Genomic DNA, 24,259 nt, shown 5'->3' with positions numbered 1-24,259 from the left:
CCAACAACTGGTGTATTGCTTGAAATCCTGCTCACCAGGAGACTTCCCCTTTACCACCCTGCTTCAGGAATGTCCCAGAAAAGGCTTTAGTGCAGCAGTTATCTACTTTTGGGGGACAGGACTTATTGTTGTGTAAGCCTAACTTTATAACTTGGTGAGTCAGATAACATCCAATTTGCAATTAACAAACAGCACAGCCTATGGCTAAGTGTCGGTTTCTACTAAGGTCCAGTATCTGTTTCACAAAAGAAGAGGTGTTATCCATAGCAGATGGAAGGGCTTTCTTCCCAAATCCTAAGGAACCCACACTGAAATTCTTTTTTTTTTTAATATTTATTTTTTAATTGTAGTTGGACACAATATCTTTATTTTATTAATTTATTTATTTTTATGTGGTGCTGAGGATTGAACCCAGGGCCTCACACATGCTAGGTGAGTGAATTCTTATAGGCCTCTATCCAGTGCTTCAAATAGCACCCCATCACTATCACTAACACCTCAAGCACCATTGATATGCAGATCCTGTGGCCCAAATGGTACAGCAGCTTGCACAGAGGCCTGAACCTCTTGCAGAGCCTTCTCTTTTTCTGGGTCTCACTCAAAACTAGCAGCTTGGGAAGCCAGGCATGATGGCTCATGTCTGAAATTTCAGTAACTCAGGAGGCTGAGTCAGGACTAGCACAAGTTCAAGGCCAGCCTCAGCAACTTAGCAAGATCCTGTCTCAAAATCAAAAAATAAAAAGGGCTGGGGATGTAGCTCAGTGGCAAAGCACCCCTGGGTTAAATCCCCAGTACTAAACAAACAAACAAACAAACAAACAAAAAACCCCAAAATCCTAGCAGCTTGGTGCTGGGGATACAGCACAGTAGAGCATATACTTAGCATGACAGATGACCTGGACACAAACCCCAGCACCCAAACAAAACAAAACAAAACTAGCAGCTTTTTAGATCAATTGGTAAATAGAAATAACATACTGAAAAGAAGAAAATGTTGCCTCTAAATATCTGGGCACCCCATGGCCCAGTCAAAGGGACACATAAAATTAACCATCACATACAATAATATGGAATATCCCAAAGATGAAGTACAAGAGAAAATAAGGTGAAGAATAGGCAGGATGAACTAAACTATTATTTATAATTTTTTTTCCTGTGCTGGGGATCGAACCTAGTGCCTTACACATGCTAAGCAAGGGTTCTCCTACTGAGCTATCCCTCTAGTCCCTACTTGTAATTTTTTTTAAGCAGAGAAAAACATACACAAACCAATATAATGCTTATATATGCATGAAATATATCTGGAAAGACGTTTTAGAAGAAGTAACAGGTTGCTTGGGAAAGGGAACGGAAAGACTAGGAATAGATGTGAGAAAAATATGCAAGGTATTATTCTAGTCCAAGAAGAAAACAGTTTTGAATTTTTGATTAAGAACTTATTCAAAGGATAAGAAACTATAAATGGAGAAAGAATTTTTAAATATTATTTTATTTTATTTTTTTTGGCAATGCTGGGGATCAAACCCAGGGCCTTACCCATGTGAGTCAGGCACTCTACCACAGAGCCACATCTTCAGCCCATGCAAAAGAAATATTTAAACTTTGGCAGGACATCTCAAAATGAAAGAGGAAAAAAATGGCTCTCACACATATACAAAATCAATTCCATTATAACCACCCTATTACTATAAAATGAACCTTCTGATGATAAAAGTTTTCCAAATCCACATAAATAATTGATTCAACAATATTGTAATTTAATTTAAAAATTAGCCCATTTAATTGGAGTTCCCTGTAAAAGATTTTACCTGTAGATTAATACTATATTACAGGTTTTGCATCTGTTTTTTCTTTTCCTTTTAAAAAACCTGGACTTCTGGGCTGAGGATGTAGCTCATTTGTTTAGCATGCACAAGGCCCTGGGCTTAATCCATGTACCACAAAAAAGTCGGGGGTGGGCTGCTTTTTTGTGGGTGATTCACTGATAAAGGAAATTGCTTGATAAGAGAGGTAAGTGAAGAGAATATGGAGGTGAGATTTGATGAGGGTCCAAATGAAAGAAGGAAAAACAGCTTTTTTGGTAAATAGGAATAACACACTGAAAAGAAGAATATGTTGCCTCTAAATATCTGGGCACCTCCTCCTCCTTGATTATAGCAAAAGTGTGGTGTTTTCTTTCTTTCTTTTTTTTCAGAAACTTGACTAGAATTTAGGAAAGTCAAGATTATTGTTCTTTTGTGAGTGGGGGATGGGTACTAGGAATTGAATCCAGGGCTCTCTATCATTGAGCTATATCCCCAGCCCTTTTTATTTTTTTGTTTTGAGACAAGTTCTCGCTTAGTTGCTTAGGACCTTGCTAAGTTGCTAAAGGTGGCCTCAAACTTGTGATCCTTCTGCCTCAGCCTCCTGAGTTGCTGGGATTACAGACCTGCACCAGCACACCTGGCTATTGGGTGTTTTTTTTTACCTTTATTTATTTAATTTTATTAATTTATATGTGGTGCTGAGAATCAAACCCAGTGCCTCACACATGCCAGGTAAGTGCACTACCACTGAGCCACAGCCACAGCCCCTGGCTATTGTTTTTTTGATTGTCCATTTCATCATGTAGCAAAACAGGTGATTATGGTCTGCAGTTTTTGTTTATTCTATCTCATTTGTGGTGCTGGAGATGGAACCCAGAGCCTCATACATATCACACAAACACTACTCCACGGAGCTACACCCAGTGGTTTCTAATTCTTAAAGTCCCTAACTCTTCCTTTGACTTTTTTGTCATATGTGCAAAATGGTAGGGGAAAAAAACATTATGCATATTTCCATTTCATGCCAATGCTTTTCATATCAAATCTGAGGGTCACAGCTTATAGCCCTGATGGACATCACTGTGACTTTATTGCAGATACAGCCAAAATAAATTATATTTATATGATCCATTAACCAAATCTGTAATGGGTCCCGACAACCCACTAGACAGCCAGACTGTTTGCTACATTTCCAACAGCTTTTGGTAAACAAAGCTAAAGCAACAGCACAAGAGATAGTAAGCAAATCTGGGTCGTGAGTATGGGAGAGTACATAAAACTTACAAACAAAATTATGGTGTAGAGGAAATCTGCTCCAGAATATTAGACCACCCACCCAAAATAGGCTAGAACCTGAGGATCTGTCACTGGAAATTGTTCTCACCATGGCTACCATAGGTCAGCATCAAAAACAATTAAGACATCATAGGAGCAAATTTTCTAACATTTTACACTTGACTGAAGGCACAAGTCAAGGAAGGACATCGTGGAAAGAAATGACAGAGGGCTGGGGATATAGCTCAGCTGGTAGAGTGCTTGCCTCGCATACACAGGCCCTGGGTTCAATCCCCAGCACCATAAAAGAAAAAAAAAAAAGAAATGACAAGAGTCAGAAAGTCCAAACCGGCTCTCAAACACTTAAGATTACAAGGTATCAAGAATGCTTCCAATTCATCACTTCCAGGTCCAAATGAGAATATCAAAAGCAGACAACTGGGAATGGAAATGTTCCAGTGAGAACTAAACTTGGACGAAAGCATGTGCTTCTTCCTGGGCACAAATTGTAAAAGCAACACATGGAGTTTAGATTTCATCCTGGCACAGAGAAGAATTCTGAGTAGCAGACACGATCACATTTATGTGTTAAAAGATGGTCCTGTGGATGGTTTGGAGAAGAGCAAGGTAGGAGGCAAGAAGACTGATTAAGAGGCTATTAAACTGGACACAGTGGTGCTTGCCTGTAAATCCCAGCTACTCTGGAGGCTGAGGCAGGAGGATAGCAGTTTGAGGCCAGCCTCAGCAACTTAGTGAGACCCTGTCTCCAAATTAAAAACTAAAATGGGTTGGGGATGTAGCTAAGTGGAAGAGTACCCCTGGGTTCAATCCCCAGCACCACACACTTTAAAAAAAAAGTATTACTATTAATTAGGAAGTGATGGGACTTACACTACTGCAATGGCAATGAGTATGAGAAGGAAGGAAGGAGTCTAGGAAGACTTTTTTTTTTTTTTTTTTTTTGGTACCAGCGACTGAACCCAGGGGCACTTAACCACTGAGCCACATCCCCAGCCCTTCTTTAAATTTTTTAATTTAGAGACAGGTTCTCACTAGGTTGCTTACAGCCTTGCTAAATTGCTGAGGCTGGCTTTGAACCTGTGATCCTCCGGCCTTAGTCTCCTGAGCTTCTGGGATTACAGAAGTATGTCATCATGCCTGGCTTAGAAAGACTTTTTGAGTGGATGAAAGTACCATTCACCCAGATAAGAAACAGGAAGAACAGGTTTGAGGAGTGAAATATGTTCTAGTTCAGGTCCATCTGCACCCACAGCTCCATAAGCACTTCTACTTACGTGTGAGAATAAAAGCCACACCCACATAGGCACATCTTCTGTCTGCTTCTCAAACCTGCTCCCCTCCCTGGGCTGAGGAGTATGTTTCTGGGGTTTGAGTTTGTTACTAACTGCCCCTGATGGGTTCAGGCCATTCCTAGCTTTCTGAGACCTCCTCCTCCCCAGGGGCATTTCCTGCCACCCTCCTCATGGGTGCTGCCTCCTAAGACCTCAGAAAATCTACCTTGGGCCTAAGTCTTTGGCCTTGATGAGGGGTGGAGGGACAGAGAGATGGAAGAATGGAAGGATGGGAGTTTCCCCCTAAAACCCAGGTTGGCTGCAGTACCCAGAGTCCTGGTCCTACCTTCGATCCTACAAACTCTTCTCACAAGAGGCAGCAATGCCTGAGACCCAATGCTGCTGGGCTGAGCAGAGGCTCGCCTGCTTGTGTTCCTTAAGGATGGACAGGGCTCTCAAGTCACCAGTGGCTCAAATGTGGCTATCTGAAAAAGTTATAACAAAATACACATATGCACTCCATGTATGTATAAGTATAATATATCAAAGTACACTCTACTGACATGCATATCTACATGGTGGGGTGTAACTGGGGCTTGAACTCAGCAATCAGGGACACTTGATCACTGAGCCACATCCCCAGCGCCCCCTTTATTTTTTGTGTTTTATTTAGAGACAAGGTCTCACTGAGTTGCTTAGTGCCTTACTTTTGCTGAGGCTGGCTCTGAACTCACAGTCCTCCTGCCTCAGCCTCCTGAGCCACCGGGATTACAGGCATGTGCCACCTCACCTGGCTCTGTCATGCATATCTAAAAAGAACAATTTTTTTTTTTTTAAATCACAGAACTTTCAATCAGTAGCACTGCAAAACAAACAGAAAAACCTATCAGAATTCCACTTGCCCTGCCTTTGTCAGGGCCACAGAGAAGGAGCATTCTGGTCATGCTACTCCTAGAAAAGCTCATTCTCAACTGGAGGACTTCCAGGCCTTTCTGATTCAAAAACAAGTATCAGTGGTAGTGCACACCCATAATTCCAGTGACTTGGGAGGCTTGAGACAGGAGGATTGCAAGTTCAAGACCAAGCTCGGCAATTTAGCAAGGCCCTAAATGATTTAGCAAGACCCTGACTCAAAATAAAAAGGGCTAGGGACTTAGCTCAGTGGTAAAGCATCCCAGATTCAATCCCCAATACCATAATAATTATAATTATAATTATTATTATTATTATTAATATTAGGACACAGAAAGCTCTGGGTTTGGGGAGAATGGTGAATGAGAAAGAGGAATCACTGATGACTTTGAGCTTAGAGGGTAAAGCAGAGACAAAAGTCTGCCTCTGCCCAGGCCTTCCATGAGCAAGTACTCCTAAGCCCCCCCACCCAACAGAATCAAGCTCCAAATCTGTTCCTATGTGCCAGGAGATGGCAGTCTGTACTATCACAGTGCTAATCCTAGACTTATGAATCTGAGTTGCTCAGACAGAGCAAATGCATAGTAGGGTCTGTTACCCCCTGCTCCCACACTAAATTGGCCTAAACCCTTGAACATCAGCCCTTTGGGCAAGTCAAACTTAACTTTCAGGATAGAGATGAAACTGGCAGTGTGCTACCTCGCTGTTCTTTTCTGACCTTCTGCCACAGCCTGAGGGATCCTGACACCAATATGTGCTCCAGGGTCAGTTAGATGAGCAGCTAGTCACCATCTCAGTGGAGCTCTGAGTAGTGTGACTACTTCAGTGAGAGTCATCATGGATAATGATACAGAACAGTGGTCCTCAAGCAGCAGCAAGCATCACCTGGGAAATGTAGCTTTTCACACCCTCCCCAGGCCTGAATCAGAAACTCTGTGCCCAGAAATCAGGATTCTTTTTCTTCTCCTTCTTTTACAATGGAAATTGTTCATGTTTATTGGGAGCTTATTGAGGCACTGTTCCAAGCACTTTGCAAAATCTCACAATGACCCAGTGCCTGCAGGTGCTTCTGAGGCTCACTCAAGGCTGAGAGCCCCGATGTACAGTGATGGTATTGGCACCTTCCTGGACTGGGACTTCCTGGGTCCAGCAAGTCCAGCCCCCTACCAAGCCACGAAAACACATAGGTTATGCTGATTCATGAGCTTAACTGTGAAAGATAGATGGGGGCAAGCACAGTGCCTCAGAGCTTCACATATGAGCGCTTGTCCAAAGGCTGGTGGGTGCCCATTGAACTGCCCATTGAACCCCAAGACTCTATGGTTGGAGGCCTGACACCCTCTGCCTTACTTTATTCTTCTGCAGTCAGCAATGTGAAGCCCTGTCCCATCTGTCACTACATGCCCGACAACAAATATCCTTTTCTGGGGAAGTGACTTCAGAGAGAAAAGTCAAGAGCCACTCCACCCATTCACGTAAGAATGTGCAACTCTCTGGTCTCCATCTCTACCAGGCAGTGTCTTCTCATCTCTGAGCCCAGGGCAAGGAGTTCCCAAAGTATGGCAGCACTGACTGACAGCAGGGGCTCATTAGACCCCAACTATTTCTTCCTTGGTGCCCCAGAGACCCTTCTAGTAAGGACATTTCACTTGCTGGCACAACTATCTCATATATATCTGTGATGCTATCAGGCTGTGTGCTATCCAGCCCTCTTAAGTGCTTGATGAAAGCTGTTTTGTGAGGCCTTCTGAACAGATGTGCTGCTGTTTACTTAGAGGAGCCCTTAATGTTTTTTTTGGGGGGGGGCGGGTACCAGGGATTGAACTCAGGGGCACTTGACCACTAAGCCACACCCCCAGCCCTATTTTGTATTTATTTAGACACACGGTCTCACTGAGTTGCTTAGCTCCTTGCTTTTGCTGAGGCAGGCTTTGAACTCAAGATCCTCTTGCCTCAACCTCCTGAGCTGCTGGGATTACAGGTGTGCACCATGTGACTGGCTCCTTGATGTTTTTTGACCAACATCTTCTAAGAGCCCCTGAGCTAGGCACCCAGGTGCCTGTTACAGGCCAGATGCAAGATTTGTGCTTAAAAGTCTTAGAGGGGTCATGTGTTATCCATACAAGGAATCCAAAATGATGCCACACAAGGTGTGAGGCTTTCTGGGAGTGAGAACTCCTCTTTACTCTCCGTCAGAAATGTTTGGCATTTCCTAAGATTTTCTTGGATGCCACCAGGAATTCATTGCCCACTTTTCTGCCTCATTATCCCTCATTTACCATTTTCCTCAAAGAGAAAGTGTTTTTGGTTCTCAAAATTTGCCTGTAGTGCCTCATGGGCTGGTTAATATTCAGCGACGGTAGCAACCAAATGGCCCTGACTTACAGCATTTGCCCATTTCTGTGGTGTAAATAGTCCTATCATGGCTGATTTCAAACTACCAATATCAGGTCACTGGTTACAGCACTGGGAAGAAATGCACAGCAACCTTATTCTATGGAATTTTCTTTCTTTCTTTTTTTTATAAAAACATTTATTTAGCTTTTTTTTTTTTTTTTTTTTTTTTATCTGATGCTGGGGATCGAACCCAGTGTCTCACACGTGCTAGGCAAGTGCTCTATCACTGAGCCACAACCCAGACCTCATTCTATGGCATTTCTTACCATATAGCTATAATAGATGTAAATAACCTTACTAGATAATAGTAAAATATTCAGAAATTGATGAGTTTTGAATACACATTACCTGTTTTTAATATATTTTAATTGTAAATATATAGATTTTAATTTTGAATAATGGGGCTGGGGATGTGGCTCAAGCGGTATCGCGCTCGCCTGGCATGCGTGCGGCCCGGGTTCGATCCTCAGCACCACATACAAACAAAGATGTTGTGTCCGCCAAGAACTAAAAAATAAAAATATTAAAAAAAAATTCTCTCTCTCTCTCTCTTTAAAAAAAATAATAATAATTTTGAATAATGGCTGTGTTTCACAACCAGTTCAAAAATTCCTGAGAATCATGCCCAGGTAGGGGCAGCCTCTGTTCAGGGGTGGTGCCTGACCCATCTTTCTTTCCTAACCAGCACCTCTGGCCATCCAGGTCTGCAGGGCTTCTGGTAGCCTTATGTTAAAACTAGCACTCTGCCTTATATGACCACATGTGATAGGCAGTGTAAGATTGCAGCGACCCCCCTTTTTTTTTCTTTTGGTATGGGGGATTGAACCCAGAGGCACTTTACCATTGAACTACACTACAGCCCTAGATCATTTTATTTCTTATTTTGAGGTAGGGTCTCCCTAAATTGCTTAGGGCCTCACTAAGTTGCAGAGGCTGGCTTTGAACTTGCAGTCCTCCTGCCTCAGCCTCCTGAGTTGCTGGGATTCCAGGTATGCTCCATTGTGCCTGGCTATAGGTACTCCTGATTCCTAAACATTCTTGAATTTTTACCTCTGACCTCCACTCCTCACGTGAGCATGAAGTTATCCAGGTGTTCCTGGTGTTTACACTCACCTTCTAGGAGGACTGCACTACCTTCTCCTTCCATGACTTTCTTAGCTACCACATGTTCATCCCCAGCTCCTAGTTGTTTGCTTTTTTTTTTTTTTTTTTTTTTTTTGAGGACATTGATCAAGACTCTTTAAATACAGGATAACTTGTTAAGTACCCACTACCATCTGCAATAAATCCCTTGGCTAATCAGCATCTATTAGACCATACCTGCTACCAGGAACAGGACCATCAACCCATCTCCCTGTTACCAAAGTCACACAGGACTCAAATCCACATGCAACACACAGCACTTCCCACCTTGGGCTTCCTCATTCCATTCCAATTTGTGCTATTTCTTTACTTCTGGGTTCCAGCAGCCAGCACCTGAGAGGACTGGGTAGATCAGTTGGGGTCTCACAGGCATAAGCAGGCCTCCTCTAGTTCAGCACACTAGAGTGATAGGTCATCAACTTGGCATCGCCTGACTCTTCTGTTTCCCTCACTGTGAACCCAACTAATCTTCAACTGTCCTCTGTCCTCTGACCTGCTTAGATGCTGGGTTTTTTTTTTTTAAGTTGTACACAATACCTTTATTTTGTTTATTTATTTTTATGTGGTGCTGAGGATAGAACCCAGGGCCTCGCACATGCTAGATGAGTGCTCTACCGCTGAGCCACAACCCCAGCCCTAGATGCTGGTTTTTTTTTTTTTGTTGTTGTTGTTGTTGTTGTGGTTGTTGTTATAGACGGGCACAATATCTTTATTTTTATTTATTTATTTTTATGTGGTGCTGAGTTTCGAACCCAGGGCCTCATACATGCGAGGCAAGTGCTTTACTACTGAGTTATAACTACTGCCCTTAGATGCTGTTTTAATCCTGCATCCTTGTGACCAGAAGAGACAACCTGGGGTGGAGAACCAAGCTGTAACTTAAGCACTGTTGGACTTCCAATGATGCCATGGCTAGATAAGGTCCCCAGTCTGCTGACACAGGTTCAGCCCAGGGAAACAGACATGGAAAACCACTTCTCACTTTCAGAGTGTATTTGAGCGGGGGTGGGTTCAAGTTTTCCATCATGTGAAATCTATTTCACCTTTTGGAAGGAGATGGGAGAGGGTGACAGCAGATCAATATCTGTTTGTTTGCTCACCATACAAGGTTCCCTATCTCACGCACCTTTGACACACAGAATTTCTCTGCCTGATGACATGATCCTCCATAACCTTTTGAGGTTTGACTATTGCTCTCTGACTGGTTCCATAGATTAGCTCTTTAGACCACTTATTGGTTCCCAAGGCTTCGTTGCCTGGGAGTCTGTCTCAACTTCTCTCACTTCTAACTTTGGCTCTTAAGATCTTAGCATGAGAGGGCTGGACACAGCTCAGTGCTAGAATGCTTGTCTAGCATGTGCAAAGACCTGGGTTCAAGCCCCAGTAACTTAAAAAAAAAAGATCTTAGCAAAAATCAGAGTCCTAGGCACCTCCATCATCTTGAAGGGCAGGGTGGTTGACAGGGTGTGTCAAGTTAGAAGTGCCTATCAGAAATGTTTGGTTCTTGCCAGGTATAGGGGTACATGCCTGCCATCCCAGTTATAGGGAGGCTGAGTCAGGAGGATGGCCAAGTTCAAAGCCAGCCTGGGTAACTTAGTGAGACCCTTGTCTCAAAATAAAAAAAATAAAAGGACTGGGGATGTAGCTTAGTGGTAGAATCCCACTGGGTTTAATTTCTACTATGCTGGGGGGGGTGGATTCTTGTGTCCACAAGGGAAAAATGAAGTTGGACATAAAGGTTTCGTAGTTACTGATGCATTGTAAGTAGTAGTATAGATGCCATGAGTGTGGACAAGGTTTCCCAGGTAGAATGGAGTGTTTAGTGGAGGTATCCAAGAGCACCAGAGGAAAGGGTCAGGCAGAGGTATCTGCAATGAAGTCTGAGAAGAGCAGCTGGAGAGGCTGGGATGAAACTAGGAGAGAGGGGCTCTATTAGAAACTTCTAAGGAGGGAGGGGGTCACTGTGTCATATGCAGTTGAGAAATCTAGCAAAATGAGGCCTGAATTAGATTTGACAACTGGGGACTCACTGGGGATCTCAGGAATAGTTTATTAGGTAGCCTGGTGGGAGCAGAAGCAGGGGGGAATCACATGTCCATTATGTTTGGCAACTTAAGAGAATTTTGGACATCAAAGAAGCATATCTTTGGGCTGGGATTGTGGCTCAGAGGTAGAGTGCTCACCTAGCACAGGTGGGACCTGGATTCGATTCTCAGCACCACATAAAAAATAAAATAAAGACACTGTGTTGTGTCCATCTACAAAAAAAAAAAAAAAAAGATATATTCTCTCTCTCTCTCTTTAAAAAAAAAATAAAAAGAAGCATATCTGGGCTGGGGTTGTGACTCAGAGGTAAAGCGCTCGCCTAGCACGTGTGAGGCAATGGGTTCGATCCTCAGCACCACATAAAAAATAAATAAATAAAGGTATTGTGTCTAACTACAATTAAAAAAAAAGTTAAAAAAAAAAAAAAAAGCATTTCTGCCCATATTGCTCCCCACCCTGTTTCCACGCATGTTTCTTAGTCAAGAAATCCAAATAAGTTGCTAGTCTAGAGCTAGGGGTGTAGTTTAGTGGTAGAGTGTTTACCTAGCATGTGAGAGGCCTGAGAGTCCAACCCCAGCACTGTGCTGGGGTTTGTGCAAACACACACACACACACACACAGAGTCTGTATAAAGAGATCATTTTGGGATCTTAAAAATTACTGCAGAATTTTTTTTTTTTGGTGGGGGGGGCTCGTGTTCAGTGCTTTCGCACAGTTTACCTTTAGCTAATGAATTTGCAAGCTGGTAAATACTTGAATTGGTTCAACCTAACATAAACTTGGCTTTTTAATGGTTCAACTGGCAACTGGCTGGAGTGCGTAGCAGCCACAGCTTCACTTGACTTTCTGTTGAACTCTCTCCTTCCGGCCATTGCCTTTGGGTCCCTGGTTTTCCTTAGGCTGGGCCAGCCTCACTTATTTGTTAGCCTCTTTTTCTTCAGAAGCCTCTTTTTCCTCAGAGGCTTAATTATCAAACAAAACATTTATGGCATACATTTATACCATGCTTCCATGTTTATCTCAAAACACCGACCAATGGCTTGGCCCTGTTGTACACCTGTAATCCTGGCAGCACCAGAGGCTGCCAATTTTGAGGCCAGTCTCAGCAAGTCAGTGAGGCTCTAAGCAACTTAGTAGGACCTTGTCTTGAAAAACAAAACAAAACAAAAAAAAGAAACTAGGAATTTATCCCAGTGGTTAAACTCTCCTAAGTACACCGCCCCTAGGCTCAATCCCCAGAACCAAAAAAACAAAACAAAACAAAACAAAAAAAACTTCCATCGTTTGCATCTCTGAACACATTCAAGTACATTCCAATTAAGCCAAATGCTGTGGGACGTCTGTAGTCCCAGCTACTTGGGAAGCTGATGGGAGAGGATCACTTGAGTTCAGGAGTTCAGGACCAGCCTGGGCAACAACAGAGCAAGATCCCATCTAGAAAAAGAAAAAAGAAAATAAAAAAGGAATACCTCAATTATCAGACGGGAAGGACAGTGGTAAGGCACGTGCGTCCCCTGCCGACTCTCCAGAGCACTGCAGCCGCTTGGGTGCGCAGCCGCTCCTAGCCCGGCGGCCTTCTGGGAAAAATAGTAGGATGTTTGAATTAGAACTACAAATCCCGGTAGGCTTCGCGCTGCAGTACCAAAGATGGCACTTTTCTGGTGAACCTGGATTTTGTTTTCCAGTGCTGTGGGGGTAGCTGCACAACCTTGGTTCAATGTTAAAAAGAGTCTTTTGGGAAACATGCTAGCTCTCTCGCAGGGGTGCAAAGTCCAACCTTTGCTTCCACAGCTTCATCCTTTTGGCGAATCTGCTGTTCTTTTCGCTGGCTGGCTTCTCACGGGCCGGACGGGAAGTATGTGGAATCTGCTGTGGAAAGAACGACACGAGGGTTTCTTAGGCAGCCACCGTCATGGCGGCGGCCGCCCCTAAGGCTGGGGGCTCCGTGCCTGAGGCGCGGGGCTCCGCTGAAGCCCCACTGCAGTACAGCCTTCTTCTGCAGTACCTGGTGGGTGACAAGCGTCAGCCCCGGCTCGTGGAGCCTGGGAGCCTGGGCGGAATCCCGAGTCCGGCCAAGAGTGAGGAGCAGAAGATGATCGAGAGGGCGATGGAAAGCTGCGCCTTCAAGGCAGCGCTGGCCTGCGTGGGAGGTGAGACAGGGCTCGGAGGGCCTTGGGGTTCTCGGCCAAGAAGACCACACGCCTAGAAGGCGAGCGACCTGTGCGCCTCGACCCTGGCTGCAACCCCCCCTGGTTCAGTTGAACTCGGGTATTTCCTCGCCTGACCCTGAGGTTAGCTTTCTCCGGTGGAAATTGAGTCCGAGAATCTGTACTATGGGCAGGGCCTGCAGGTTATAAAATGCTCCACTTCGTTCATTCATTTAATCATTCATTCAACAAGTTATAAGCAACTGTCTTCTGCCGGGCAGTGGGGTGCTAACATTTTACTCCTGATGCTAACATTTTACTACGTAAAGAGAAGAATGTTGCGAAGGAGGCTGGCAGAAGAGTGCTGAAAACACAGGGAACTGCAAATGCACTGGTCCTTAAGGCAGGAACTGCCACGAGCTGCTGTGTGCGCGGGGAGCAGGGAGGGAAGATGGCTTTTTTTTTTTTTTTTTTTTTTAAGGTATTTATTTTTTAGTTGTAGTTGGACACAATACCTTAATTTCACTTATTTTTACGTGGTGCTGAGGATCGAACTTGCAGTGCGATCGCTCTACCGCTGAGCCACAACCCCGGCCCAAGGGAAGGTGGCTTTTTAAGAAAAAAATTGACCTTCTGAGTATTTGAGCATGTACAGCATACCTCCTGTGTGCTGGTAAAGGGGCTGATTGCATATTTGCAGAAGAGTTTGAATCTTACTGGGAACAAAAGACATTTAAGAAACGAGTAGTAGGTGAGTGCAAATTTTAAAAAGTGAAATATATTAGAAAGAAAAGAGATCTTTTTGGAGCTGGGGTGACTTGAAAGAAAGAGCCATAAGCTGGGCTGGGGTTGTAGCTCAGTGGTTGAGCGCTTGCCTAGTAGGAGTGAGGCACTGGGTTCCATGCTCAGCACCACATAAAAATAAATAATTAAAGGTATTTAAAAAAAGAGCCATAGCAGGAAATCTGGGAGGGGAGGAGCCCATGATTTCTTTGAACTTACATTGATTCTGAGGTGGTGAGAACACATCTGTATGGAAGTGTCCTGCAGCTCAGGAAGGTTGCATAGGAACAGCATTTTGGGATCAGCTGTTTGGTAGCTATGTGGTCTTGGGAAAACTTCTTAACTTCTTGAGAGTGGCAGAATCATGAGCAATGTTAGGAAATGAAAGGAGGCAGAAATACTAAAGGAGACAGAAGATAGATCCTGAATTGTGTAATATGGAGGCAAGTGGAGAGTGTTAGTGACTAGTGCACTAGTGGCCATGGAAAAAGTCATCTTTTTGATCCCAAACAGTAACCCCGAAAACATACCCAAGAAATCTTCATCTCTGTTTTTAGGATTTGTGTTGGGAGGTGCATTTGGAGTTTTTACTGCTGGCATTGATACCAACGTAGGCTTTGACCCTAAGGATCCTTACCGTACACCAACTGCAAAAGAAGTTCTCAAAGACATGGGACAGAGAGGATTATCCTATGCCAAAAATTTTGCCATTGTGGGTGCCATGTTTTCCTGTACTGAGTGTCTGGTAGAATCTGTAAGTGTCTCTCTGCTTTCTGAGAAATCCTTACCAGCTGCTATCTCACAAGTGATCTGTCACTGAATTACATTCCCCAACCCAGTTAATGATTTTGAACATTTTAATTTATTGGACCTGGGTATGGTGGTGCATGCTTGTAATGTAATCCCAGCTACCCTGGAGGCTGAGGCAGGTAGAACCCAAGTTCAAGACCAGCCTGGATAATTTAGTGAGACCCTGTCTCAAAACATAAAAAGGGCCAGGGGTCTAGCCTAGTGCTGGAGTGCCCCTGGATTTGATCCCCAGTAACCCCTTCCCTCACCCCCACCCCACAAAGACATTTTGGAGAACCTGAAAAAAATTTTGATTACTTTCTCAAATACTGTACTTGATTACAGTGCTCTCGTGCCAGATTAAAATTAAAATTTTAAATTTTAGAAACTATACTTTTAAAAAGATTAGGTTTCCTTTGGATAGTAACTAAATTAGCCAACTGGAAGTCCTGTGTATTTTCTGGCTTGTTTCTCTGGCTTGACCTGCGCTTTTGCCCCCACAGTACCGGGGCAGATCAGATTGGAAGAACAGTGTCATCAGTGGCTGCATCACTGGAGGAGCCATTGGTTTCAGAGGTTAGTAAACAACTCTCAAATGGTTTTTCTTTGTGGCCTTGGCCAACGTGCTGATGTTGACATTTCCAAGTATGAGTGTTCCAGGGACACTTGATATTCTTCTGACAAATAGATCTTGACTGCTTCTGTGTTAACCCAGTTTTGGAACTTGCTATTATCTCTATCAGGGTTTCTCATCCTTGGCCTTTGGACCAATAAATCTTTGCTGTGACCAGGGGAGTCAATCTTGTTCATTGTAGGATGTTTAGCAAGATGCAGCAGCACCGCTTTAGTTGTGACAATGACAGGCATTTCCCAATGATGCCAAAAGTTCCTTGGGGGCACATCACCCTCACTAAGAACCACTGATCCAGTCTATCTTAGAAAAAAGAACTGCCCCCTTATTAAGTATATCCAGCAACTTTCTCATATAGGTAAGTTGGAGTTTTTTGGTTTGCAGGAAATTACAGAAGCATAGCTAAGTCCACTCAGCCCTGGAAAACCCATTTGTCTGTATGTGCAGGCCATGCTGAATTTTTAGCTCCAGTCATTTTTAATGTTTACCCATTATTCTTAATTTTAGACAGTTGTCAGTTGTATTTTTGTTTTGTTTTGTTTTGCAGTTCTGGGGAACAAACCCAGAGCCTTGCTAAGCGTGTACTCTTCCAATGAGGTATTTTCCCAGTCCCAATTATCAGTTTTAATTTTATATCTAAATCATAATGATAATGTTGTTCTGCAATTGAGGATTCTTAGAATTCTTCCCATTGAAAGCTAAATATAAACATTCTAGAAATGTTAGATTATCAACTGTAAGCAACAAAGGAACAAACTGATCCCCACCATTTTTCTCTGTTAGCATGCTCATCGAGTGTGTGGTGCAGACCTCAGGGACTTGAGTTTCCTAGAAGCAGTATCTATTGCTGGGCCACTCTCCATCATTCACACCCTGACTTATCTGGAGCAAAAGCCTCTCATCTTCTGAGAGTCGGGATGATTTGCTGTCATTAAAGTCTGAGTTTGCTCTTCACATAGCCATATGTAATTTATAGAGTGACTTTTCTTTTGGTCTTTTTGTTGCTTAGCTTGTCAGGGCCTCTGTGAGAAGCTCAACTCCCTCCAGGACTGCTTTGATCACCTTCCCAGGAATTTATTCCATAAACAGATAGGGTAAAAGGCCATATGCTTTCATTTGATTCCAAGGGCTGGTTCTTTTAACCAGTTTCCTGCCTGTGAGGGGCTATTTCCATAAGACTAGAAGTAGTAATTCTTTGGAATGAGAAAAGTTAAGTTAAATAAAACACAAAGACTTAAATCTTTTTTGGTACCAGGGATTAAACCCAGGGGCACTTAACCACTAAGCCAATTTCCCAGACAATTTTTTTGTATTTTATTGAGAAACAAGGTCTTTTAAGTCTTTTAGGGCCTTACTAAGTTGCTGAGGATGGCTTTGAACTCTAGATCCTTCTGCTTCAGCCTCCTAAACCGCTGGGATTATAAACATGAGCCACCCAGCCTGGCTGGTGTACATTTTATATGCTTCTTCACTGAAATTTTTTTTAATTCTTTTTTTAAGTTGTAGATGGACACAATGCCTTTATTTATTGATTTTAAAAATATTTTTAAAGTTGTTGATAGACCTTTCTTATTTATTTATATGTGGTGTTGAGAATCGAACCAGCAGCTCACACATACTAGGCAAGTGCTCTACTGCTGAGCCACAACCCCAACCCTTCACTGAAGTTTTATAGAGCCACTGTAGGTTGAATGAGAATATTTAAGCTGGTTTCTTTGCATCTGTGGGTATACAAACTTTTTGTGAATGCATCCTGACCCAGCATCTGTTACCACAGCTAAGGTAATATTACTTCTGTTTGCTTTACAGCTGGCTTAAAGGCTGGGACCATTGGTTGTGGAGGTTTTGCTGCTTTCTCTGCTGCAATTGATTATTACCTACGGTGAGAGTAATTGTCTGTGGGGAAGGAGGACGCCAGCCCAGGATCAAAGCTGGTTTTCTGGAGGAGAGTTTCTGTACCACTTGGCACTTGCTTCAGGGGCTGAAGACATTTGTTTTCCTTCATATAGTTGGTGTTTTGAGGGAGCCTCCTGGCTGCTCTCTGTCTCTAGCAGTCAGAGCAACCACACTCTGTGCCGCTTCTGGATTCCAGCCAGCCTTTTCAGGGGATGGCCATGCCAGATTGTCTCCTTGGAGCCTTCAGGAGACATTGTGTTGACTGTTAGGAATTAAACTCCACAAAGGCTCAGTCCTAACCACATCCTGTCCTCTGGGTTATGGGCACGGAGGTGGCAGTATGTTCATATGTACCCAGGAAGCTCCTCTGCCTTGGAACACCATGCAAGCATCCATCTCGCATGCCAGGGCAGGGCAGAGTAAATTCATGCCATCCAACCAATTATGTCATTTTGTTTTGTTTAGTGTTCTGTCATTCTTGTTAAAAGTATATATATATATATATATATTTATTTCAGTTTAAAGGTTGGTTTATTTTTATTTTCAGATTCCACAGTTCTCAAAAATGATGGCAGGCAGTTCAAAGAGTGACAATCCAGTGGGAAAGTGTGACAAACCCCCTGAAAAATCTAGGACTGTTAGATTTTCAGGGTTTGTGTGGACTGTGTCACCTCCACCAGGATCATTAGTTTGGCCAGAAAGCAGCCCTCTCTCCAGGAGCCTAGTCTAGCTGCTTTCTAAGAGGCACTGAAATTCCTTGTGTGACTCCCTCTGGCCTCTTCACAGAAACCCTCCAGGGTTGGCTGATACGCATGTCTGCAGTTTGCTGAACCACACGTTGGTTTCAGGCTCAAGCCCAGCTCGAGGACACATGTGGAGGGTCCTACTGTGGTCATCCTGACGACTCAGTCACAGCAGCTACTGGCTAAGGCCAGACATGGTAGAGGGGCTACTCACTGCCACCCCTGTTCTCCACCATCAGTGGATATTTTGTTTTTGACCTCATGGTCTTATGCTGACAGTAGCAACCCAGCCTCATTGTGTGCTGTAGAGGCACACACACACACACACACACACACACACACACGTGTTTAAGTGGTCTTTTGTGGTTGGCCTCCACTGCTGTGCTGTTTTGCTCTGGTGCAGTGGTGGAGTAGAGCCGATGAACTCTTGGGCTTTACCTCTTGGAGGAACAGGCAGGTAGGCTCAGTGGGGGCCACATAGTGCTGGCTGCCTTTCTCCTGTACTGTAGCTCCTCCACATTTTCCCCCTTTTCTTTCTCATTTGCTGTCTTCTATCCTACCCACCCTTAACTAGAATCAGAGACTCAGCTTCAACATCCAAGCATCCCCGGTGTGTATTTGTGTCATGTCAAAGGATACCTGGTGACACCTTCCTTTAGCTGTTTCCTTTCAATGAATGTGAGCTAGTACACAGGGCTCCTGTCCTCTGTGGTGAATTCTGCATGATACTTGCCCCCTTCTTCTAAGCATGAAGCTGTATCATCACTAGGCCGTTGGGGGCATTCCTCAGAGCTGTGGGAACAAATTTTGGAGTCCCTGGGTTCAATCCCCAGCACCAAAAACAAAAACAAAATAAAAAACAAATTTAGGAGTGTTTCCTGTACTGTCCCTAAATATTTCAAACCTAGGACTATTCTGAAGCAAGGGCAGTCAGTCCTACCCGGTACTTGTCAAAATGCTCAGATGCCTGGGATCTTCTACCAGCTAGTCTTGTGCATGGGATTGCGTACAAGAAATGCTGCCCTCCCAATTGACTTGGCAAAGATGAGCCTGGAGGATGTCAGTAGCCATCAGTTCAATAAGCCAAGCCTTGTCCACACTGACTATTCAATCAAGAGAGGAGATGAATAGCTTCCTGTTTTAGATGACTAGGGAGCCAGTATGAGCTCATAAACCAAACAGCAATTTTCAGAGACATCTGTTCTTGATCTCCAGAATAAACACAGTATCCAAGGGCATAAACTGGTGGGAGCTTACATTAACCAAAGGAGGGTGGGCCCTCTGGGGGATACAACTTCAACAAGCAGATTAGACCAAAAGACTGACCCAAAGACATGCCACTTCCAAGGAAATTGCAGAGAAAAATTACTGAAAACCAGTGGACAACTAATGGTCATCTCTGAGGTACATTGATGGCCAGGTCAGTGGTTAGACATTTGTACCTCATGTAGAGGACTGCAGCAGGGAGGTCTTTGTGTCGAGCAAAGAGAGGACTGGTTTATTGCCCCCCCCCCCCCCCACACTCTGTCCTGGCTCCCAAAAGGAAGGTTCAAGGACAGATAGCTAGGTAAACAGGTTCCTAGAAATTCACATCTGGATGCAGCTGGAAGTGTTAAATATTTAGATTGGTGGTCTTTCCTGGACTACTGAGAACACAAACATCCACACCACAGGGCTGAGTTTTGTGCAAATGTTGGGGCTTTGCATTTTTTTATTAACATTTTCCTTTCACATGGTTTACATCAATTTATAATAATCTACATAAATTGAAACAGAACAGAGACAAAAAAATATATCCTTACCAACTTATTAAAGTCAAATATTAATGAAGGGTCCCATCCTACCTCTATCAGCAAAACTGGCAGCCCTCACCCATTGCCCAGCAAGGACAGGCATGCCTGGGACTCCTGTAACCTGTCCCTTCAAGTCCTGTTGGCACAGGCTGCCCTGCTAAGTACAGTGACTGGGGGTTCTGGGCTGCAGTCCCTGGCTCAGGAGAACCCACCAGGTATTTATTTCCTTGGTGCAGCTTAGTCCATGTCTGGCACCCGACCCTCCCCACTTAGTGGAATTTATAAATATTATAAGCCTTTTGCATTTCTTAGCTCTTCCAGCCTTCCTGTTCTCATATTGCCTAAGCAAGTTGGGGGCTGCAATAGCTGTCTGACACTGAAAAGCAAACATTTGGGGGAGGCAGGAGACACCCATTTGGATTGTAATTAGCTCTAGCTGGGCCTCTAATTTGTTATTGACAATCTTCTGGAAGCAAGAATCTTCCATACCACATACCAACAAGTGCCAAGCGGAGACTTCAGGAATGGTCAGATGGTGGAATCTTTTCCTTCACCTGCCCCAGAGAGCAGGGCTCCTTGCTAAGCTGCTAACAGGCAGCTGAGTGGTCAGCATTTCCCTATTCCAGCATGCAGAGTATACTGTTCCACTGGCAACAGGTATAAAGTAGATCAGGAAGGCCCCTGCCTCTCTCCAAGCAAGTACTTCTTCAGGGCCAACAAACCCTTTAGACTTACCCCTGAGCACGAGCAGTGGGAGCTGTTTTCCCTAATCCTAAGGGCCTAGACTGGACTCTGGCACATAGAAAAGCCAGGGAGTTGTGCAAAGGTTCAAGCCCCTTTTGCTGGCACTTTGGGAATAAATATTACTCCTTTCCAGTACTGAGCAATGGGTCTCAAAGTTGGGAATGGCACCTCTTGATCCCCTGCGTCAACAATGAGGTCCCCCAGCAAAACCCAGTCCCAAGAGAGGCAGGTGCCTGTGATTCTTCATCCTCTAATTTCTGGGAGTTTCCAGAGTTCATCCATAAAGCTGCATCTAGAAGCTGGGGCAGGGGCAGCACCGTGATAGCTGGCAACTGCTGGATTGTGCCTTCCTTTCCCAGGGTCTGGAGCGCACGTGGCAGTTGGGGCTGCCCCGTGGCAGTGCTCGGCTGTGAAGAGTGTAAAATCTAAGGCAAAAGTACCACGAGGTGTGTGAGGTGCCAGGCAGCCTCCAAGATAGAGCCTGCATGCTTCTGGACACCTGCACCAGCCACAGAAGTTGCCCTCCAGGAAGCCTGGCTCCATCAGGAAAGCCTCTGTAACTCACTGCCAAGCGCAGCTTCCCCGCAACTCAGGCCAGTGCTGACTGTTCCACCTGGCTTGTTTCCTCAGCAGCCTGGACTCTCCTACCTCCCCGGATGCCTTCCTGACCCTCTGGCTCTCTTGATAGCAGGTCACTTGTGGGTCTTTACACTCAAAGGAAATAGAACTCCAGGGGGAAAAAACTGAAAATTCAGCAGTAGAAGAAACAGTCAAAGACGCCTCACTGCTAGGCAGGAGATAGAGCAGACAAACCCCAGAAATCAGCCCTCCAGCTCTGTGCTAAAGCGTGGGATTAGTGTGAGTCTGTCTCCTTGTCCAACATTTGCACAGGCAGCAAGGCAAGCAGGTGTGCTCCCACAGTGGAGGGTGGGGAGAGGCCCAGGGCAATGCATTGGATAGGCACCACTGCTGCCCAGGACCTCTGCAGAACTTTCCAGGTGTTTGGAGCAAAAACTGAAGCTGCACATGCATGCGGCCGGGCTGGGACGGAGGCAAGGGTGGAGGACACTGAGGGGAGGCTGCAGTCTAGGAGCAGGGCCAAGAAAGGAGAAGCTGGTGGCAGCTACACAGTGCCAAATAAAAGCCCTTGGACTGGACTCAGGAAGGAAAGAAAGGCTTGGGGGAAATGAAAGAATAAAGCAGGCTGTGTGCCCACACATGGTTGGTCACTACCTTTTCTGCATGACAGATAGACATTAAACAATTCCCAAACAGCACGGAGCATTAGACACAACTAGAGGTACAGAGGGCAGGAGCCGGGGTGTGGCGGTGAGGCTGGGGGCTGGTCAGCTGGCTTTGTACAAGGTGGCACAAAAGATGCACATATTCCAGTTCTTGGAAGTTGGCTTCCCTTGGAGTCTGGAGTGCTAGGCTGGGGAGTTTCTATTGCAGTCTTTCAAGTCTGTGTTGGGCTCTGGCTGGAGGGGCCGGCTCTGGCCATCCCCCACAGCCACCCCTCCTCGGGCTACACATCAGTGGAAAAGTACAGTGTGTTCCGCTTCAGTTCTGCAAAGGAGATGGGGGGATGCTGCAGGTAGTAGAGGAGGACCTGCACCTGTGGGGAGACAGGAGAAATTGAGGTTGGAGTCCTTGTCTTCCTGGCCCTCCTCATCTGATCTGTTGAGAAGAAAAGGTCCCTGGGCGGGGGACGGAGGGGGGGGCAAGTCTGTGTTGCCCCCTGCCCTCCCAAGGATGGCTTTGGCCACCTCCTGGAAGCCACACCTTCCTTTGAAGCCCAGTTGTGTTAGTCCATTACAGCACTAGAGGGCGCTGCAGGACAGAGGGTGGGGAGTCTAGAGCCACTTCCCCAACTTCAGTCATAAAGTCAAACCTGGGCCCCGAGGTCAGCTTGGCATCTCTGCCCTGATCTTGTCTGTGTCTCAGGGAAGCCTCCTGCCCCTGAAAGAAATCCCAGGATTCTCCTATATTCCTGGGCTTGTTTTCTGAGACTGAGGCCCTCCCAGGAAAGCAGGCAGCACCTAGGACAGACATTCTCTGGGCCCTTGTCTAGCTCACATGTTTTGGCCTGGGAAGGGCAGGACTGTCCACAGCCCTGCCTTCCTGGTGGCGTCCTATACACAAGCTGCCCAGCTGCCCAGGAGGAGAGAGGTGTGGAGACTTAGCTGTTTTCGCTACCCCTCCACCTGGGCAGTGCTGAGGTACCTGTGCCATGACATCATGGGACCAGATGTCTGCAGCCGATGTGAGATGTGCTTTGCTCTCCACTTCTGAGGGTCTCAGTAACGTGGGGCCAAACACGGTGGCCAGGTTGTGAAGCGACATTTTGTTAATGGGCTCCTTCTCAGCAACCCTGAAAGGAAGAGCAGAGAGAACAGAATTCACTCCCCAGTGGCTACTTGGAGATGTAGGGCCCTTGGCCTTAAGCTCCAGGAACTCCTGAAAGGACTCCTGGAGGACCTCTTGCCTCCCTCATTTTAGAGTAGAGACCTGCTGGTGGGAATGCATTAAGCCAAAGGATCAGTGCCCAGCTATGTCTCCGTATATTACTGTGACAGATTCCCAGCTTCTAGGCCATCGCTGACCTAACAGTAAACTGCCAGGGCCAGAAAGACTCACAGCCATCTACTCCAACTCCCCTGCCTTAGAGAAAATGTTACTGATCTAAGAACTTCCCCTGCAATAGCACATACTTGCTATGTGCTTTGAGGTGGGTACTATTATTATTATCATTCCCATTATAGAGATGAAGAAACTTCAGTTTTTCTTACAGAAAGGCTAAGTGACTTGTCCACAGTCACATAGCTAGCAAGTGCGGACAGCTGGGATCTAAATTGGGGCAGTCTGCCCAAGAACCCATGCTCTCAACCATTCTACTGTTTACCAGTGATCCAACAGTCTAGCTGTGGGGACTGGCTGCAGGAAGAGTCAGTGGGAGGAGCAGGGGGCAAGGTGGGGAGGGCCTGCAGCTAATTAGCTGGTATTCAGACCTAGGTTCTGCCTGCTGTGCTGGGGCAGAAGCAGCCCTAACTCCAGTAGGAGCCCAGGGCCCTCCTCCCTGCTGCTCTAGGGACCTCAGGGCTGCCTCCCTTTGGATCTTTCCTGCTTCTCTTGCATAATAGGCCAGATGCTGTAGATCTTCCCTTGGATGCCAGCAGGAGTTGCCATCTGTGCCTAGTGTCCAAGAAAGCCTAATATCACCAAACACACCGAGAAGTGCTGGGCCTCCACTGTTCTAGGAAGTGTTTCTGGGGTTGAGACAGACCAACCCCAGACAATGTCCCTCACTGCCTCCCTCTGACACCATATAGTTCCCACCCTCTGGGCAGGAGCCACAGATGTGCCTGCTGTTTTGGAAACAGGCAAACACTGCAATGCTAGCAGACAACTGTGCAGCGGGCAGTGCTCCATGTGCGCACGCGCGTGCACACCCCCCCCCACCCCCCACCCCCCACACAGAGCCAGAGGCCCAGATGTGGGAACAGACTGTGCCCGATTCCCAGGGCAAAAAACCTAATGAATTTTCCCCTCCTACTCCTCCTCTGTGCATCCTCCCCACAACACTCGTCAAACTATTTGGGAATTGGTTGAGGCTTTGGTTCTGGCCAAACCAGAGGGAAAATGTCTCATAATGGGAAAAACAAGACACCAGCCCCAGGCACATCCAGGTCTCCCTCCCTCCGGAGCCTGGCCGGCTGCACTGCAGCAGGCGCCTGGGCCTGAGGGTGGGAAAGCTCAGGGGGCGAGGGTGCTGGTCCACAGAGAGGCCCTCTCAGGGCTCCCTGGTCGTGGCTGACAAGTTGATTTAAAGGACACCTAAAGTACTTTAAACTATTATGTATAGC

The 24,259-nt window shown here is 45.5% G+C and overlaps 2 protein-coding genes across 5 annotated transcripts in view; one reads left to right on the top strand and one right to left on the bottom strand.

Annotated features, from left to right (window-relative positions):
• Positions 1 to 12,641: 12,641 nt before the first annotated feature.
• Positions 12,642 to 18,722, top strand: Timm22 (translocase of inner mitochondrial membrane 22). Its single transcript, XM_076870121.1, has 4 exons — positions 12,642 to 13,020; positions 14,358 to 14,554; positions 15,093 to 15,165; positions 17,030 to 18,722. Exons 1-4 carry the CDS (start codon positions 12,783 to 12,785, stop codon positions 17,104 to 17,106), a joined length of 585 nt encoding a protein of 194 aa, XP_076726236.1. The 5' UTR covers positions 12,642 to 12,782; the 3' UTR covers positions 17,107 to 18,722.
• An 813-nt stretch (positions 18,723 to 19,535) lies between these two features.
• Positions 19,536 to 24,259, bottom strand: part of Abr (ABR activator of RhoGEF and GTPase) — a 198,174-nt gene continuing 193,450 nt past the window's right edge. For all 4 annotated transcript variants that reach the window (XM_076869122.1, XM_076869123.1, XM_076869124.1 and 1 more), the window contains 2 exons: positions 22,620 to 22,767; positions 19,536 to 22,011 (listed from right to left, as the gene is read on the bottom strand). In XM_076869122.1, coding sequence (XP_076725237.1) covers positions 21,922 to 22,011; positions 22,620 to 22,767 — 238 coding nt within the window. In that variant the 3' untranslated portion in view covers positions 19,536 to 21,921. The remainder of the gene's footprint in view (positions 22,012 to 22,619; positions 22,768 to 24,259) is intronic.

This window comes from Callospermophilus lateralis, chromosome 11, assembly GCF_048772815.1.
Source record: "Callospermophilus lateralis isolate mCalLat2 chromosome 11, mCalLat2.hap1, whole genome shotgun sequence".
NCBI classification, from domain to species: domain Eukaryota; kingdom Metazoa; phylum Chordata; class Mammalia; order Rodentia; family Sciuridae; genus Callospermophilus; species Callospermophilus lateralis.
The sequence above is the reverse complement of the archived record's forward strand: the minus strand, read 5'-3'. Positions and strand labels throughout refer to the sequence as shown.

Excerpts from the sequence above, each read along its gene's own strand:
- Timm22 (XM_076870121.1), top strand. The coding sequence starts at position 12,783 with ATGGCGGCGGCCGCCCCTAAGGCTGGGGGCTCCGTGCCTGAGGCGCGG. Across the intron at positions 13,021-14,357 it reads AGCGCTGGCCTGCGTGGGAG|GATTTGTGTTGGGAGGTGCA; the intron begins GTGAGACAGGGC and ends CTCTGTTTTTAG. Across the intron at positions 15,166-17,029 it reads AGGAGCCATTGGTTTCAGAG|CTGGCTTAAAGGCTGGGACC; the intron begins GTTAGTAAACAA and ends TTTGCTTTACAG.